At 34.2% G+C, this 16,244-nt stretch overlaps 2 protein-coding genes across 21 annotated transcripts in view; one reads left to right on the forward strand and one right to left on the reverse strand.

The window, feature by feature from the left end:
- Positions 1-16,244, forward strand: part of PRKAR1B (protein kinase cAMP-dependent type I regulatory subunit beta) — a 716,155-nt gene that overhangs the window by 277,757 nt on the left and 422,154 nt on the right. The gene's annotated exons all lie outside the window — the stretch shown is intronic.
- Positions 1-16,244, reverse strand: part of SUN1 (Sad1 and UNC84 domain containing 1) — a 70,584-nt gene that overhangs the window by 36,118 nt on the left and 18,222 nt on the right. For 13 of the 20 annotated variants that reach the window (XM_069084850.1, XM_069084860.1, XM_069084861.1 and 10 more), the window contains 6 exons: positions 13,280-13,412; positions 10,974-11,070; positions 5,983-6,168; positions 4,335-4,525; positions 403-429; positions 121-306 (listed from right to left, as the gene is read on the reverse strand). In XM_069084850.1, the coding sequence (XP_068940951.1) occupies positions 121-306; positions 403-429; positions 4,335-4,525; positions 5,983-6,168; positions 10,974-11,050 (667 nt within the window). In that variant the 5' untranslated portion in view covers positions 11,051-11,070; positions 13,280-13,412. The remainder of the gene's footprint in view (positions 1-120; positions 307-402; positions 430-4,334; positions 4,526-5,982; positions 6,169-10,973; positions 11,071-13,279; positions 13,413-16,244) is intronic. The other 7 variants (XM_069084857.1, XM_069084855.1, XM_069084856.1 and 4 more) reach the window with 3 other exon arrangements.

Consider the following 16,244-nt stretch of genomic DNA (forward strand, 5'->3'; position numbering starts at 1 on the left):
AGCACAAACAGCTCAAAAACCTATAGCAGAAAGGGTTTGAATAAACACACATCATTCTGTAGAATAAAATATTTTTAAAGGCTATCATCCTAATACTTTGCTTCAAAAAACTAGACTTACGTTTTTGACTCCCATCCCTAAAATAAATTCTTGAAGATGGCACGTGGGAAGTGGAGTAGGCTGTGAGGACATCCTTTCGCTCAGAAAGCATACTGCAATCATTGCATATATAACCATTGTTCAAGGTTGAATCTGTTTCTTCAGTTGCTAGGTCACCATTTCCCTGGATGACAGTTTTAGTCCCACCTAATTTTTTTTAAAAATAAATTTAAATCGTTTATTTCGATATGAATTAACCTAATAAACAAATGTTGTTTGGAGAAAGGAGCATGGACTAATTACCTTTAAGATCCCCATCATCATCAAGACCTAAAAACAAAACAAAACATATTCTTACTGTTGAAAACAACACAAACTAAAATATGTAAAGGAGCTTAGAAACTACAATAGTTAAAAATCAGAATTATATTGCATCATATTAAGCAGAATTTAAAGCTTCCCCTCCTCAATTTTCTGAAGTTCTCAAAGTAGAAATACTTCCAGCTACATACTTCCAATCACTATCTTTTATTATAGTCAATTTTGGTGAGATATATATGTATGTGAAAACAATTTACACTGATGAGAAAACATTTACAATAAGCATGGTCATCTGTCAAAGATATGGGAAGAAGTATAAGGAAATAAGAAACAAAATCATATCTTTCCCTGGTTTCTCCATGTGACTACTGGGGAAAGCTACATTAATTAGTAGCATGTGCTGCTTCTGTTGCCTGGTAACCACTTTTGCTGCCAGAACAAACAGCACAGTGAAACAAGAATACCAACTCTTGCCAAAATTAGCACATAATATTTTGGAAACTTATTCAAATCCTTCAAATCACAGTATAAGAGAAAGGAACGAGTATGAAAGTCATAGAGAGACAAGCAACTTTTAAAGAAAGTTAAAATAACAATAATAGCCAACACTTATAGCTCTTTAAAGTTTGAAAATCACTTTAACATCTCATAAGATAAAAACATTTAATGTAGCCAATATAAAATATATAAAATAACCAATATAAGATGTTCTATCTACCTATATTACTACATATTGCAAAAAAGAAAATTACCACCACCTGAGAGGAAACCTTTTGAAATTCTTAATAAAAAAAAGTCCAATTTCTTATATTTATAAATCATATTAAAACTTCTTGTTCTTGTTCAATCATTTCAGTCAAGTCCAATCTCTGTGACCCCATGTGGGGTTTTCCTGGCAAAGATATGGGAGTGGTTGGCCATATCCTTCTCCGGCTCATTTCACAGATGGGGAAACTGAGGCAAACAGAGTTAAGTGACCTGCTCAGAGTCACACAACTAGGAAGTGTCTGAGGGTAGATTTGAACTCAGGTTTTTCTGACTCCCAGTCCAATCCACTGTGCTACCTAGCACACACTAGATTAAAACTTACAATAATACTATTTAACTGAAATGATAAATTTGGCTTAGAAGGAAACCTGAAAAAATCTAGTCAATTTCCTTGAACTTCCATCAGGATACCAAAAAAAAAACCCCCAACAAAAAACCCAAAACTATCAAAGTCAAAGGGGCATCAACTCTTGCTAAATAAGATAATTATCATTTTAAAATCTAAAATCTTTAAATGGTCCAAGAAATGTTCTGGCAATAAACTCTAAAGATATTCATATTCTCATGCTTAGTTCTATGAGAGATTATCTCAATCAATAAAAATGTGTTAAGCATTTACAATGTGCTAGAACTTGCTAAGAACTGAGAATATAAAGAGAGGCAAATGACAGTTCCTGCCCTCAAGAAACTTATACTCTAATGGGAGAGGAAACATTCAAACACATATATTCAAAGTAAACCATACACAGGATAAATAGAAAATTAACTGAAGGAAGGTACTAGAATTAAGAGGAGTTGGTAAAGGTTTATTGTAAAAGATGAGATTTTAGTTGAGATTTAAAGGAAGCCAGGAAAGTCAGTAGGTGGAGTTGAGGAGGGACACAGCAAGAGAAAATGTCTGGAGTTAAGAGATGGAGTGTCTTGTTTGTGGAACAGCCAGGAGGCCAGAGTCACCGAATTGAAGAGTATGGGGTAGGGAGTATGGTGTAAGAAGACTAGAAAGGTAAGAAAGGGTTTTGAATGCCAAGTCAAGAGTATTTTGTATTGGATTCTGGAGGTGAAAGTGAGCCACTAGAGTTTATTGATTGGGAGGGTGGCATGATCAGACCTGCACTTTAGGAAAATAGTTTTTGTGGCTGAATGGAGAAGACAGATTGGAGTGGGGAGAGACTAGATGTAGACAGACCCACCAGCAGGCTATCGCTAATAGTCGAAGCTTGAGGTAATCCACTAGAGGGACTGCACTAGACTAGAGGCAATTTCAGAAGACAGAAGAGAACATCTAGAAGAGAAGTTGCAGAGGTGAAATCCACAGGCCTTAGCAATAGCTTGGATGGGGTGGGGCAGTGAGAGAGAGTGAAGAGTTGAGGATTATCTCCTAAATTGTGAACCTGAGGGACTGGGAGGATGGTACTACAGTAACATGGAAGGTAGAAGGGAAGGAGGATTTAGTGGGAAAGAAAATGAATTGTTTTGAACATGTTTAGTTTAAAATGTCTCCTGGATTACCTAGTTTGAGATGTCTCAAATAGAGATGCAAGAGTGAAGGTCAACAGAGAGACTGAGGCAGGAGTAGACTTGAGAATCATCAGCAGAGAAATGGTAATTAAAACCATGGGAGCTGGGGAGATCAGCGAACAAAGTAGTATAGAAGTATACAAGGGAAAGAGAAAAGGGCCCAGGACAGAACCTTGAGACACTTATCCCATTCTATCTATTCTTCCTTCTTCCTTCCATTCACCAAAGAATTTTGCAGGTTAAAAGTGAGATAAGCATGAGCATAAAGAAAATTGCTTTGCTATCATAACACTAAAAATCCTGCCATTATAGTAATAGTAGAAACAACAAGTAGTATAACAAGCCTGAAATCACAATTCCTGGACAACCTCAATCTGCTGGATGGTATATGTAAAGCATCTTTTTATCATATTTAGGTAGTCTCTATGATATCACTTTTCTAAAGAATGAAGGCAAATCACATTAACTATACACTTAGGACCAGAGGGTCAAATCAGAAATCATTCCCAAGGAATACTTATGCTATCTATACAGTACAGTTGCTTTCCAATAGCTCAGGAATTTTAAAATTAAAAATGCCTAAACTTTAACTTTTTTTCTGTTTCATATAATAATTTCAACATTTTCTAGTATATCACACTATGTTGGCTAGTTTGATTCTTTTGTGCCAAGTTTGCTTAAAGGTGATTCCCATGACGCCATACTTATAAAACAGATCTAGTTATGACATCCAATTATATTACTTTAATTGTCCAGATAAAAACAAAAACAAATATTCCAAACCTAATGGGAAATTAAACAGAGCAAAGTGGAAGACTAAAGTAGTATTCAAATAAGTATCTTTATATCCATAAGAAAATCATTTAAACTTTTGGTACTTCAGATGCCAGGAAAATGAATTGCTTCCATTTGAATTGTCTTAGGAAGATTCTGAAGATCACCTGGCAGGATAAGGTACCAGACACTGAAATCCTTACTTGAACTTGACCAGCCAAGAATGCAAACTCTGCTTCAGAGAGTGCAACTCTGATGGGCTGGCCACGTTGTTCAAATGCAAAATGTATGCTTGCCAAAAAGACTATTTTATGGAGAACTCACACAAGGCAAGCACTCACCTCAAGGTCTCTCTTAAGAACTTTGGAACTGATTGTGTGACATGGGAGACACTGGTACAGGACTGCCCAGTATGGTGTGCCCACATCAGAGAAGGTGCTGTGCTCTATGAGCAAAGCAAAACTGAAACAGCTCAAAGGAAACACAGGATGCACAAATTTGGAGAATCCACACCAAATGTTCACAAGGATTATTTGTATCCGACCTGGGGTAGAACATTCCAAACTCATATTGGTCTGATCAGCCACACAGCACAATGAAACTTGTGCACAGTGATGTAATTTTGGTCCTCTTCAAGAACCAAGGATAACAACAAAGTTTCCTAGCTACAAAATGGAAAGAGTGATTGATATATGACCTATTTACTTCCTAGAAATAGTTCAAAAAAAGTTATTAAAATGTAGATGACATAGTCTGAGCTTCTTACAAACAAACAAGAGATACATTTAAAATACACACACATACCTCACATAATTTATTCCAAAATCAATAGAAAATATCTCTCATTAACTTACCCCAGAAATGGACAACTTTGGTCTGTTTACGAATTAAAGACTCATCCAGGACAGAGGATCTTAAAGACGTATCACTAGCATGGCTACTAAAGGTACTCTGGCTGAGAAGGGAGGAGTTGGAAGCAGCTTTTCTTGCAGCATGATTCACAGCCAAAGATTGTTTGTTTGTGTTTCTATGATGTTTTGATGTCCTATCCAAAGAAAGAAAACAAATCTGCAAACTTTCTCTGATAAATACAAAACAATTAGACTTTAATGATAAACTTAATCATGATGCAAAGTAAACATAAATTCAAGATTAAGTAACTCTAATATTTTAAATAATATAAGTGATTTGCTTTTTATAAATTTAGACAATGTATTTGTTATACTTCATCAATACCAACAGAGAAACTTCACATTATTTCTCAAGGACAAGGAAAATTTGTGTTTAGTGAATTAAGGACAGGCTGAACATCTGGAATATGGCTTTTTGTATTTATGTTCTCCATCTATTACAAAAATGACTTCAAAGCTAAGTTTTTATGAAAAGTCAACCTTATGTAAGAAAAATGCCAGAGTTACTGATCTGTATCACTGAAGAGAGTTTCCATACCAGTAGTTTCCTATACAAATAAAATCACAGGCCCAAATTTCCCCCACTTCCCCCTCCCTGCAGTATTCCGATCCTTCCAGAAAAGACAGAAAACTCTCAGACTACTAGGCTATTTTTATTTAAAGCGTTTTGTATACATGGTTAATTAGCTTAAAGTTTAAATATTTAGAAAGTGTATATTCTTTCTACCAAATCAACTATGGGAAGCATATATAATAAAACAATTTATAACTTGATCAGAATTTGAAGAAATTTTGTATGATTTCCTTTTATAATTTATATGAAAACAATTCAATACAAAACATTAATGCTGGCCCTTTTGAGTATGTTCTCCTACAAATGCCACTCACTTTTTTCTTTTCCCTTTCATCTACTGAATATCTGTGCTGATAGGTCATATCCAGATCTGAATAAGATTAAAGCTGTTACCTTAATTTTTCTTCAAAGCATGAAAATCATACCATACTTTTCAGGATAGAGGTGATATGAAACATGGAAAGACCATAAATTGAATAAATTTGAAAATTTACTAAGCAATGTATTCATAGACCTTAATCTACTACGTAAATCTTGTAATGAATGTACATATACACTTTATAAAATCTATCTTAATCATTAATATTACAAAGCCAAGCTGTAACATGTTTGTTTTGGCAAGATCACTTTTCGCCTTCCATGACATTTGGTCAGACAGCTGAAGTTCAATTCTCATGACACTGGATGAATAAAACTTTTTAAACCATGACTATTAGTACTATATGTGGAACTGTAGCTACTTTATTAGATGGCAGCTGTCTCTTTAACACTGAAATAAAACTGAATAGGACTTCAATTGAACAAAATGTCAATGCTTAACTCTGTAGAAGGGAAATAATGTTATAAATTCTAGAAGTGGTTACTGAATATTCTTATCATATGAAAAATTTGAAACATAATATTAATATTTAATATGTGAAATCTGTTCATGTAAAGTTGTACACAAGTTATAAATATGTGTAATTCTGAATAATGAGTAATTTTTAAAAATCAAAGGAAAAGGAAAACATTGCTTACTTTGAAATTTTGTCTTTATGAGAAGTATTTCTAGTATAGGAGTGAGTGTTTTCCATCTTATCATCATCACTGGTATATGTTGTAGGGACCGAATGCAAGCTTCGACGTGACAGTCTTGGAAAATCAAACACAGGATCCAATTTATGTTCAATCTCAAAATCCAGGGCATCTGAAGAATAGCTTGAACTACAATGAAAACAAACTCATCACAAGGTTATCAAGTCTTAATGTTATTTGGTTTAAAGCTTAAAAAGACTTCCTGGAACAAATAGATTATCCAATATTTTTGGCCAAAACATTTTTGAAATTACTAATCATTAAAGGCATCTATAATTATTCTAATAAAAAACTTACTTTAATTAAGACCAAGATGGCTTGGAACATAAAAAAGGACAGCACAGTTCTTGACCAAAGACATCTTCTAATTACTTCTACATTTTAAAAACAAACAATATGTGTCCTAGCGTAATAGCAAAAGGTTTCTTAAACATCTAGGTATTTAAATCTAAGGCATTAGGAATCTAAATCTAAATCTAAAGCATTAGGAAAAAGTATTTATGCAAATCAACAAGGTAACAAAATATTTTAAAATGTTCATGCTGAAATATATATTTAATATATTCATATATAGGTTTAGGTTAAAAGAGCTTTTAACACAAAACAGAATACTTTGCATAATGTGGTGAAAAAAACATTGGATTTCGAGTCAGAAGAAGCAGATTCAAATCCTGCTTCTCTGCCTTACTAATGTATATCACCCTGGATGAGAGCATTTAACTTCTTTGGGCTTTAGTTTCCTCACCAATAAAATAAGGGTGTTGAAATAGATTTTTCTTAAGTACCATTCCACTTCTAACTCTATGATGCTCAACACAATCCAAAATAACACTAGATTTCTTTGAGCAGGATAGAACATACTAATATCAAGTTAATATTAATTAAAGCAGTCTAATAAAGACATTTTTCCAAAAGAGGAATTTAACACCCAAATGTTTGATAGAGTGACACATTTTAAACAAAAATAATTCACAGCTATGTCTTATAGGCATACATACACATCATCTTCAGTACTAGTCTTCTTAGCCTCAGTGCAAGACTTAGCATCATAGATTCTCAGAGTAAGAAGACTCTTGAGAGGTTACAGAATCCAAATAACACTTGGGCAGTGCAGCGGTGATCATCTAAGTATAACATAACACTATTTCCATAGGAAAATATATTCAGAGTTCTAAGAAATGCACAAGCTTTTAGAACACAACACACTCTAAAAAGGGGACTGCCTATAGTCTCTATTAAATGACTTGGGATGAAAAAGCAATACAGAGCAATTGAGATGTCCCAATTCTAAATGAGGAGGGAGGAATGACATGAGAGTATATTCATACTTATTTAGCAAACAATATAAAAGATTAGAAATATTAGTTAGATTAAGACTCAAATCGTAAAGGCCCAATATGGTCCTAAAAAAGAGTAAAACATTTTAATTTTGATCTATTATCTTCATGAAGAATATTTAATTTTTAATTGAATTTCTATTTCCTGGCTTTTGGATATAAATCAAATAAAAAATGCTAAAATATTTTTCCCAGAATCTAAAACCAGAACCACACAAAACTATTCACATAATTGTTCCAGCCAATAAATGCAACTTTACAAGCTGATGGGAATTGCATAGAACATTCAATAACTATGGCTGGCTGTTTACCAAATGACAAACTAACTGATCAACATACAAATGAAACTCTCCACATATTTTTTAGCTATATCTACCCTCAAATTTATGAGAAAAGCAACTAAGAAAATGCATGCAGTTCAAATAAGAGCGTAGGTCAAATGCTGACAGAACTCAAGGTCTAACCAAATTATTTTATTTTATTGGCTATTACTTGATATAAATAGGCAATAGGTACAGCTTGTAAAAATTATTTTTTTTTAGGCCAGCTAGGTGGTGCAGTAAATAGAGCACTTGCCCTGGAGTCAGGAGGACCTGAGTTCAAATCTGGATTCAAACACTTAACACAAAAACTGGCTTGTGACCTTGGGCAAGTCACTTAACCCCAATTGCCCTCCAAAAAAAATTCCCTATTTTTTTTACTTAGAGATTTTGCTAAAACATGACCTATAGATATATCTTACTTTAACAGCAAATCAGTTCTATAACTCAGATCACCCCCCCACAAAAAAAAATCAGAGGAATGCTTCTTCATCTGCTTTACAAAAGGATTCATTAGTATTTGAAGTGAAAGTTGCCCTACAGCTTTTAAAATATGATTTGATTTGCTTTTACAAAAATTAAATTTATAGGGCTTTTAAGGAATACATCTATTTTTTAAAGTGAGCACAGCATATAGACAAGGATTGGTGAGGCACAGAAACTTAAACATATAACAGTAATTCTTTGATAATAGCAGTAGTCCAATATTCTTAGGCTCTCCCAAGTTTTCAGGGTATACTCTTTTACCTTTCAACTGCATATACAACTAGGCAAGTCCCAAATCTACTTACAACTGTATCAGACGGAAAGAGGGTGTTAAATTTACAGAATGAAAATACCAATGTCGCTTTCCTAACATAGACCTGATCACAAAGTTTTAAAAATACTTAATTCTGAGAATTTCTTCAGAATTAATAAGTACATATGAATTATGAAGACCAACCTTTAGTTATGTTCATAGTATAGAAAATAAAAACTAGAGTTTAGTAGGGTTAATCTATTCATTCTGCCATGGAAAACTATAATTCTGTTTATGTAAACAAAATTTGTTGCCATAGAAAATGTGATGTGAATCAGAATTATGATTCAAATAAAAAGTAATGAAGAGAATTGAACTTAAGATTTGTATACTTTTCTAAATTCTCAAACAAAATTCTTCTAAAATGCCTCCCAAAGTTTTCTGTAAAGATTAAATCTCTTTATCCTTTAGAGAGTCATGTTTTATAAGAACTTGTAATGAACATATATATATATATTTTAAACATACTGCCCTTGAATTCAACCAAAACATTTTCTAAAAAATCAAGTTCCAAACAGTCCAGGGACATATCTCCCCATATTTCCTCCTGAAATCAAAAAGTTTACAAAAAATTCAACATTCTATCAGAAAGGGATAGATCAAATACTAGTTTGAGAGTTAAGGGGAATGAGTTCTAATTCCAGATCCATCATTATCTTGGCAATTATCACTCGGCAATAATCACCTAGATGGATAAGCCTCAATTTTCTTATCCATAAAATGAGTAAGTCAGAAAATCTAATTTTTAAGGTCCATCTTGGCCTTTCTAAAATTCTTTAGATTAAAAAAAAAAACAGCTTTTTTTTTTAACCTATCAATTTTAGCACTTGGCAATGGACTTACGATTTCATTGGAGTACTGGAACGACCAGTGCTGGTGTTCCTCCAACTCAGGGGTCCATGAACTTGTTTTTTAAATAATTTTGATAAATATTTGAATATAATTGGTTTCCTTTGTCATCCTATGTATTTTATGCACTTAAAAAACATTATTTTGGGAAGGGCTCCATAGGTTTCATCAAGTTGCTAAAGGAGTTCATGATGCAAAAAAGGGTTAAGACTCCCCTTTCTAACTGATGCAGATGGGCAACTCCTAAGTAACTCAGAGTAGTGGAAAGTTGCTAGGGGAAACAGGCAGGGCCACAGAGCCAAATACGTGTCAAAGGCGGGGCCTGTTCTGAGGCCTCCTGATTCAGAGGCCAGACCTCTATATACTGAGCAACACCTCTTGAGTTTTTAGTATAGACTGATTTAAATGATAATACACTAAAAAACAGAAAACTGATAGATTATTTTAAAAAGTTGGGTTCTTGTAAACTATCCTTCTGCTAAAATGGCTAATCTCAATTGATACATCCTTTATGTGGTTATTTTGTATCTCATTTGACTACAACAAAGGGGGGGGGAAGCAATTTTTCTAAGATTTTTAGTACACTAATACAATTAATTTATTATTAAAGAATTATAGATATAGAATTAAAAGGACCCTAGGAGGTTATCTATCAAATACCCAAATTTTGCAGATGAGGGAACTGATGATCCTATCACAACAAAGATTTTTCTTTATATTAACACAAGTCATTTTGGGTGGAGTCTTGGGATAGCATTTCATTGGTAATGAGTAATCATTGAGTCACTGGAAATTTGTTGGCTCAAAAATTTATGGAGTTTTCCAGTTGAGTATCTTGCCTTGCAAGAAAGTGGGGGGGGAGGGGGGGTTGGGGATAGGAGGGGAAATGATAGAGGGGATGGCAGATTGGAGGAGAGGGTAGTTAGAAGCAGGCATTTTTGAAAAGGGATAGGGTCAAAGGAGATAACAGAGTAAGTGGGGGGTGGGACAGGATGGAGGGAAATACAGTTTTTCACAATATAACAATTATGGAAATGATTTGGGTAACTGCACATGTAGAACCTATACTGAATTGCTTGTCCTCCCAGTGACAGCAGGGGAGGAAAGAAGAAGAGAAAAAATCTGGAACTCAAAGTTTTAAAAACAAATGTTTAAAAAAAAGTGTTTTTTACATGCAACTGGGAGGTGAGATGTACAAGCACTGGGGTATGGAAATCCATCTTACTCTGCTAGAAAGTTAGGGGGGTTGATTCGGGAGGATGTAGGAGAGAGTAGATTGGGGGAGGGGGTATTCAGTAGGCCTGATATTTTGGGGTAGGGTGGGGGAAAGATGGGGAGAAAAAACTGTAACTCAAGATTTTGTGGAAATAAATGTTGAAAACTAAAAATAAATTTTTAAAAATTAGGGAGTTTTCAAAATAAATGCAAAAAAAATTTCCAAATCAGCTTAGTAAATTAAATTTCCATGGTACAATGTTTATACAGACTTAAAAAAGCAAAAAAAAACCTTGATATACGTTATACATTTAGAATAATGTAGATAGCTAAGTACTTCATAATCAAAAAACCAAAACCATTTACACACACACACACACACACACACACACACTTACATACACACTCACTCACCTGAGTCCATATGTGTAACCAGTGTTCTCTGGCACACTCTGAGGAGGAGTATACATGTGAAGACGTGAAAAATCCATGTTCAATATTTCAAATCATACTGTAGTAGGTAAAGAAAAAACAATGGACTTTTAAAAAGTGTTAGAAAATGAAAATGCATCATAAAGAAAACTGCCCGATATATACTTCACAGTGATAGGCTAAAATGTCACTATCAATGCTCTCTTGAACCACATGATTCATCTAGCTTTAACAGTATTTGCTCTGTTAAAATGCAGATTTCTCATAGCTGCAAAACCTAGAATACTTCCTTTTTGTGGTTTGCTTTAGGTATTTACCCCATTTCCCTCTAAAATACTATATTCACAAAAAGATGCTGAATCCTATATATAAACTCCTAGACTAGTACAATACTTTTCAGAAACTAACCTCATAAGAATGCTCAAAACACTTTGCAGTTTCATTTTTCAAACTGTACAGTTTAAGAAACTTTCAAGGGGGCAGCTAGGTGGCACAGTGAGTAAAGCACCAGCCCCAAAGTCAGGAGGACCTGAGTTCAGATCCAGCCTCATACACTTAACAAAAAAAAAGTAGCCATGTAACCTTGGGCAAGTTACTTAACCCCAATTGCCCTCCAAAAGGCAAAAAAAAAAAAAAAAAAAGGAAATTAAACTGGAATTAAAAAAAAAACTTTTAAAACATTATTTGGCTGCAACTTTTTTTGTAAGAATCAAAGAAAGCTATAATCAGTTTCTATTTTTAATTAGCACTGTGGTAACTGACTAGACATCAAGAGCTTTCACCAAAGCACAAACCTTGTAACAAGTTTAAATTAGAATGAAATTGTTTCTTCTCCCTAGTAAAAACTAAAATTTTTTTTTTTTATTTAAAATCACTGGGGCAGCTAGGTGGTGCAGTGAATACAGCATGAGCCCTGCAGTCAGGAGGAGGACCTGAGGTCAAATCTGACCTCAGACACTTAACACACACACAAAAAAAACTAGCTGTGTGACCTTGGGCAAGTCACTTAACCCCAATTGGCCTACCTTCTCCCCTCCAAAAAAAAAAAGCCAAAAAAAAATTTTTTTTAAATCACTTACAGAGTATTTTGCTTCACAAGTCACCACCTATGTCTCTTAGACTGTTAAACCAGTTAGACTGTTAAACCAAATTCCCTTGTGGGTAAAAACATTTTACACACCAAAAAAACTACAATAATAAACAGCAAAGTGATGAGTCACCACATACTCGAAAAATCTAATGAAGGTAGCAAAGGAACAAAGAACCACCTTGTATAAAATGTCTGTGTACAAAATTGTAAGTTTTTAAGACCAGTTTAAGTTACTTTTATTGAAACTGCTTTCTCTTTTAGGAGGGGTTGAAGGATAAATCCACTAATCTTTTTTTTTTTAATCTTATGAAAATTTAAGGGGGCTGGTAAAATTTAAAAATATATCAGCTAGGTTAACAAAGTAAATTATAAACTATTGGGGCGGCCAGGTGGCGCAGTGAGTAAGAGCACTGGCCCCAGAGTCAGGGATCGGATCTGGCCTCAGATACTTGGCACCCACACAAAATAACTGGTTGTGTGACCTTGAGCAAGTTACTTAACCCCAATTGCTTTAAAAAAAAAATTATAAACTACTCTCCCCCCTCATATCTTTCACATTTTTCAGCTCCCTTCTAGGAAGTCCCTGGCTTCAAATAGGATATAAACTCTCAGAAAGGGTAAGTGTTCCTCACTGGAAACTTCAGTAATATGTACTTAAATACTGCTATTTTATTTATGTAATTGAGTACTACAGTACCTTTGTAAAGTAGTATACTCATTTACTAGTCTGCTCATTTGCCTATATTTACTTTTTGTCTGTCTCTGTCCATACTGTTAACTGATTTTGACAGTTAAACACAATAAAAGATTTTATATGAGAATATTTGAATGCAACAAATCTAAGGAATCAAAAAGAAAATAGAGAAAAAAAAAACTTTTCCCAAACTTTATGTACTTTCTAGCTTCAATACCAACTACAAGTAGCTTCAATAACATAGCTGCTCAATTACAAAGTTCATTATTCCTTACTAGGGAACTAGAATCACACCAAATTGTTTCTAAACTTCCTATTTAGCAGCAAACTAATGTTTGCAGACTGACTGCTGAGTGACATCCTAAGCATCCAACATATCAGGCCTGCACAACCTATGGCCCATGGGTTGCTTAGGGCCCACCAAAGGATTTGAGGCAACCTGAGAAAAATGTGAAAGAAAGTAAAGATGTAAAGAGTGCTTTGTCTGTTCCCTGCTTAACCCACCTTCCACTAGTCACTACAGTAGCCATCACATAACTTGGCAGGTGAATTGCCACTGCACATTTTCTTATTTGTTACAGGATTCACAGTAATCAACCATTGTCAGTCTGTCTCCAGCGACTAGAGTATCTGTGGCCTGAAAAAAAGTTTAGTCTGTTTTAATTTTGGCCCCTATCTACTGCCAAGTTGTGCAGGTCTGCAATAGATGCTGGACTGCATAACTTGGTATCAGTCATGCTTTGGATTATGTAACTAACTGAATGATCACCACTTCATACATTCAAATAATGGAAAAATAAAACATTTCTAACTTTTCTATTCCCAAATGATTGGTTAATTTAAAGTACATTTATTCAAAGAAAATAAATCCACTACCCATCACCACTATTCTATCTATACCTATTGACATTGTTTTTTTCATTAATAAAAACTTTTAGCAAGAGAATTTTATATCCTTCCTTACAAAACTAGTGATAGATTTCTAGAAATGTTCCATACATAGCCAGGGCTATGCCATATGGGAAATTAAAAGAACAGTCATAGAGAACTATAGGTGCTTTAAAAGACTTCCCCACTGATTCACCTGAGCACTTAATGAACTAACCATCTGTTCAATAAATACTTAATATTGAGTATCTCTAGATTGGTTAATTGTTAGTTTTGAAATCTACTACAGGTGCCATAACACAAAGACTATTTCCTAGATGCAGTCAACTTTTCTTATAGAGGATTGGCCCTAGTAATAAGAATTTAAAATACTGGTGAAAAAACTTCAGGGTACAAAAAGTCATGCCCTATTCCTAATTTTCTTTTAAAAAGGGAATATTAATATATTGCTTTGATTATTTTTATATTTTATAGTGACGTCCTCAAAAGGGAAAATATTGAAAATTTCTGGCAGTATAAGAAAAGGAGTACTTAACAAGCTACCATATCAGCCCTATTACTTTTAATGGGAGGGAGTGTTCCCCCCACTGTAACAACTCAATAAAAAACAAATATTTGTCAGAGACCTACTATGTGCAAGGAACTGAAGAGGGAAAAAAATCCCTGCCCTGAAGGTCCTTGCTAGAAGTGTGGGGGTGAAGAAAGAGAAACAGATACAATGCATAAACAAGTAAGTATAATGCAAGGTAATCTGAAGACAGAGAACACAACTGAACTAGAGGAATAAGAAAGAATTTTGCAGACAAGGTAGCACATAAACTGATCTTAAAGGAAGATAAGAATTCTGAAAGAGGAAATTCATTTCAGGCACATGAGACACCTTATGAAAACACACATAGGTGGAAGACTATCACTGAGTTGAGAAAACAAATTGTACAGTCTGGCTAAAACGTATAGTGTATGAAAGTCAGTAATGCAATAGAAAGCTCAAAAGGTAAGCTGGAACTAGAGTGTAGAGGGGTCTTGAACTGCTAGGCTGAAGAGTTAGTATTTAAATTAGAGGAAATAGGAAAACCACTGAAGGTTTCAGGGTAGGGGAGTGATATGAACTGAACTGTGTTTTAGGAAGATAATTTTGGCAGCATTATAAAAGATGGGAGGATAGATTAGAAAAGGAAGTAATGAGGGGCAAGAATAGTCAGGAGGTTATTACAATAGCACAGGCAAAAAGTAGGGCAGGAAATAAGATGGTAGCTGTGTGGGTTTTGAAAAATTCCAGAATGCCTAAGTTTAAAATAAATTCCAAATGGTAGGATTCATAGTTAATACTGGGTTGTAAACTGAGTTTTAAGTTTATAGGTAAATTGTATCTAGCCCATTTTAAGACAAAGTAAAAATATGTATCAGTTGTGTATCTAATGTGCTGGTATAACTTGGATCCTATAGCAAATCTTTGGCAGACTTCTGGAAAGCTTTTCATATTATAGCTAAGGATACTGAATGTAGGGGAAAGTGTACAAATAAAAGCCAAGATCATGTCTCCTTATAAGAAAGCACTAAATTCTAACAGGTGCCAGGGTCAGGCAATGATGAGAAAAAAATAAAGAAAAAACTGGGTTTATTTGGGGCAGAGAAGAGAAGAACATTATGAAATTAAATAAATTTCCCAGATCCTTAAAAGTGTGTTTGCAGCAGTTACAGTGATCAAGTGACTCTTTAAACTCTATGAATGATTAATTGCTATATTCTTCCTGTTATTCTTAATTTGCTTTCATAATTGTCTATATTTATTTTGTTATAAACAACTCTTTCTTGTTGCATGAGTTTCAAGACATTTGGTTTGCTAAGTCAAATTCTGTGGTCACAGTTTCATTAAAGAGTAAATTAAGGGGTGGCTATGTGGCGCAGTGAGTAAAGTGCCAACCCTGGAGTCAGAAGGACCTGAGTTCAGATCCGGCCTCAGACCTCAGACACTTAACACATAAAAACTAGCTGTATAACCTTGGGCAAGTTACTTAAACCCAACTGCCCTCCAAAAGGCAAAAAAAAAAAAAATGAGTAAATTAAGAAATAAAATGTGATCTATCAAAACCCAAGGAAGGTAACAGAATGCTAGTTTTAAAGCAGCAGAATATCCATTTTAAAAACAAACATCACCTATGTAAAGCTCAATGTATATTTAGGAACCTTCTGCCTTCTCTGAGATAAAGTCTTTACCCATTCTATATGGCTCACTTGACAACTAGTTAAAAATCAGTGCATTATTTACAGTACAAAGTTCATTAGTACAAAATTAAATAATTGTGATTATTTAAAATATAATATTCAGAATCCAAGCAAAGAATATAAGAACAAATTATTTTCCACAACCCCTAAATTTGAATTTAGGGACCTTCAAATCACTGAATCAGACAGTTGGTTTAATTGAGAGGGGATTGGGGGTACAGGGCAGGAGAGAAGATAATACTGCTTTGGTTATGCCCTCTTTTGTTGTGGAGTTGTTTCAGTCAAGCCCAACTCTTTGTGACCCCATTTGGAGTTTCTTTGACAAAAATATGGGAGTGGTTTGCTATTTGCTTCT

The sequence above is a fragment of the Petaurus breviceps genome, unplaced genomic scaffold, assembly GCF_028583685.1.
Source record: "Petaurus breviceps papuanus isolate PSGF00001 unplaced genomic scaffold, PetGlider_PUasm1.0 175, whole genome shotgun sequence".
NCBI classification, from domain to species: domain Eukaryota; kingdom Metazoa; phylum Chordata; class Mammalia; order Diprotodontia; family Petauridae; genus Petaurus; species Petaurus breviceps.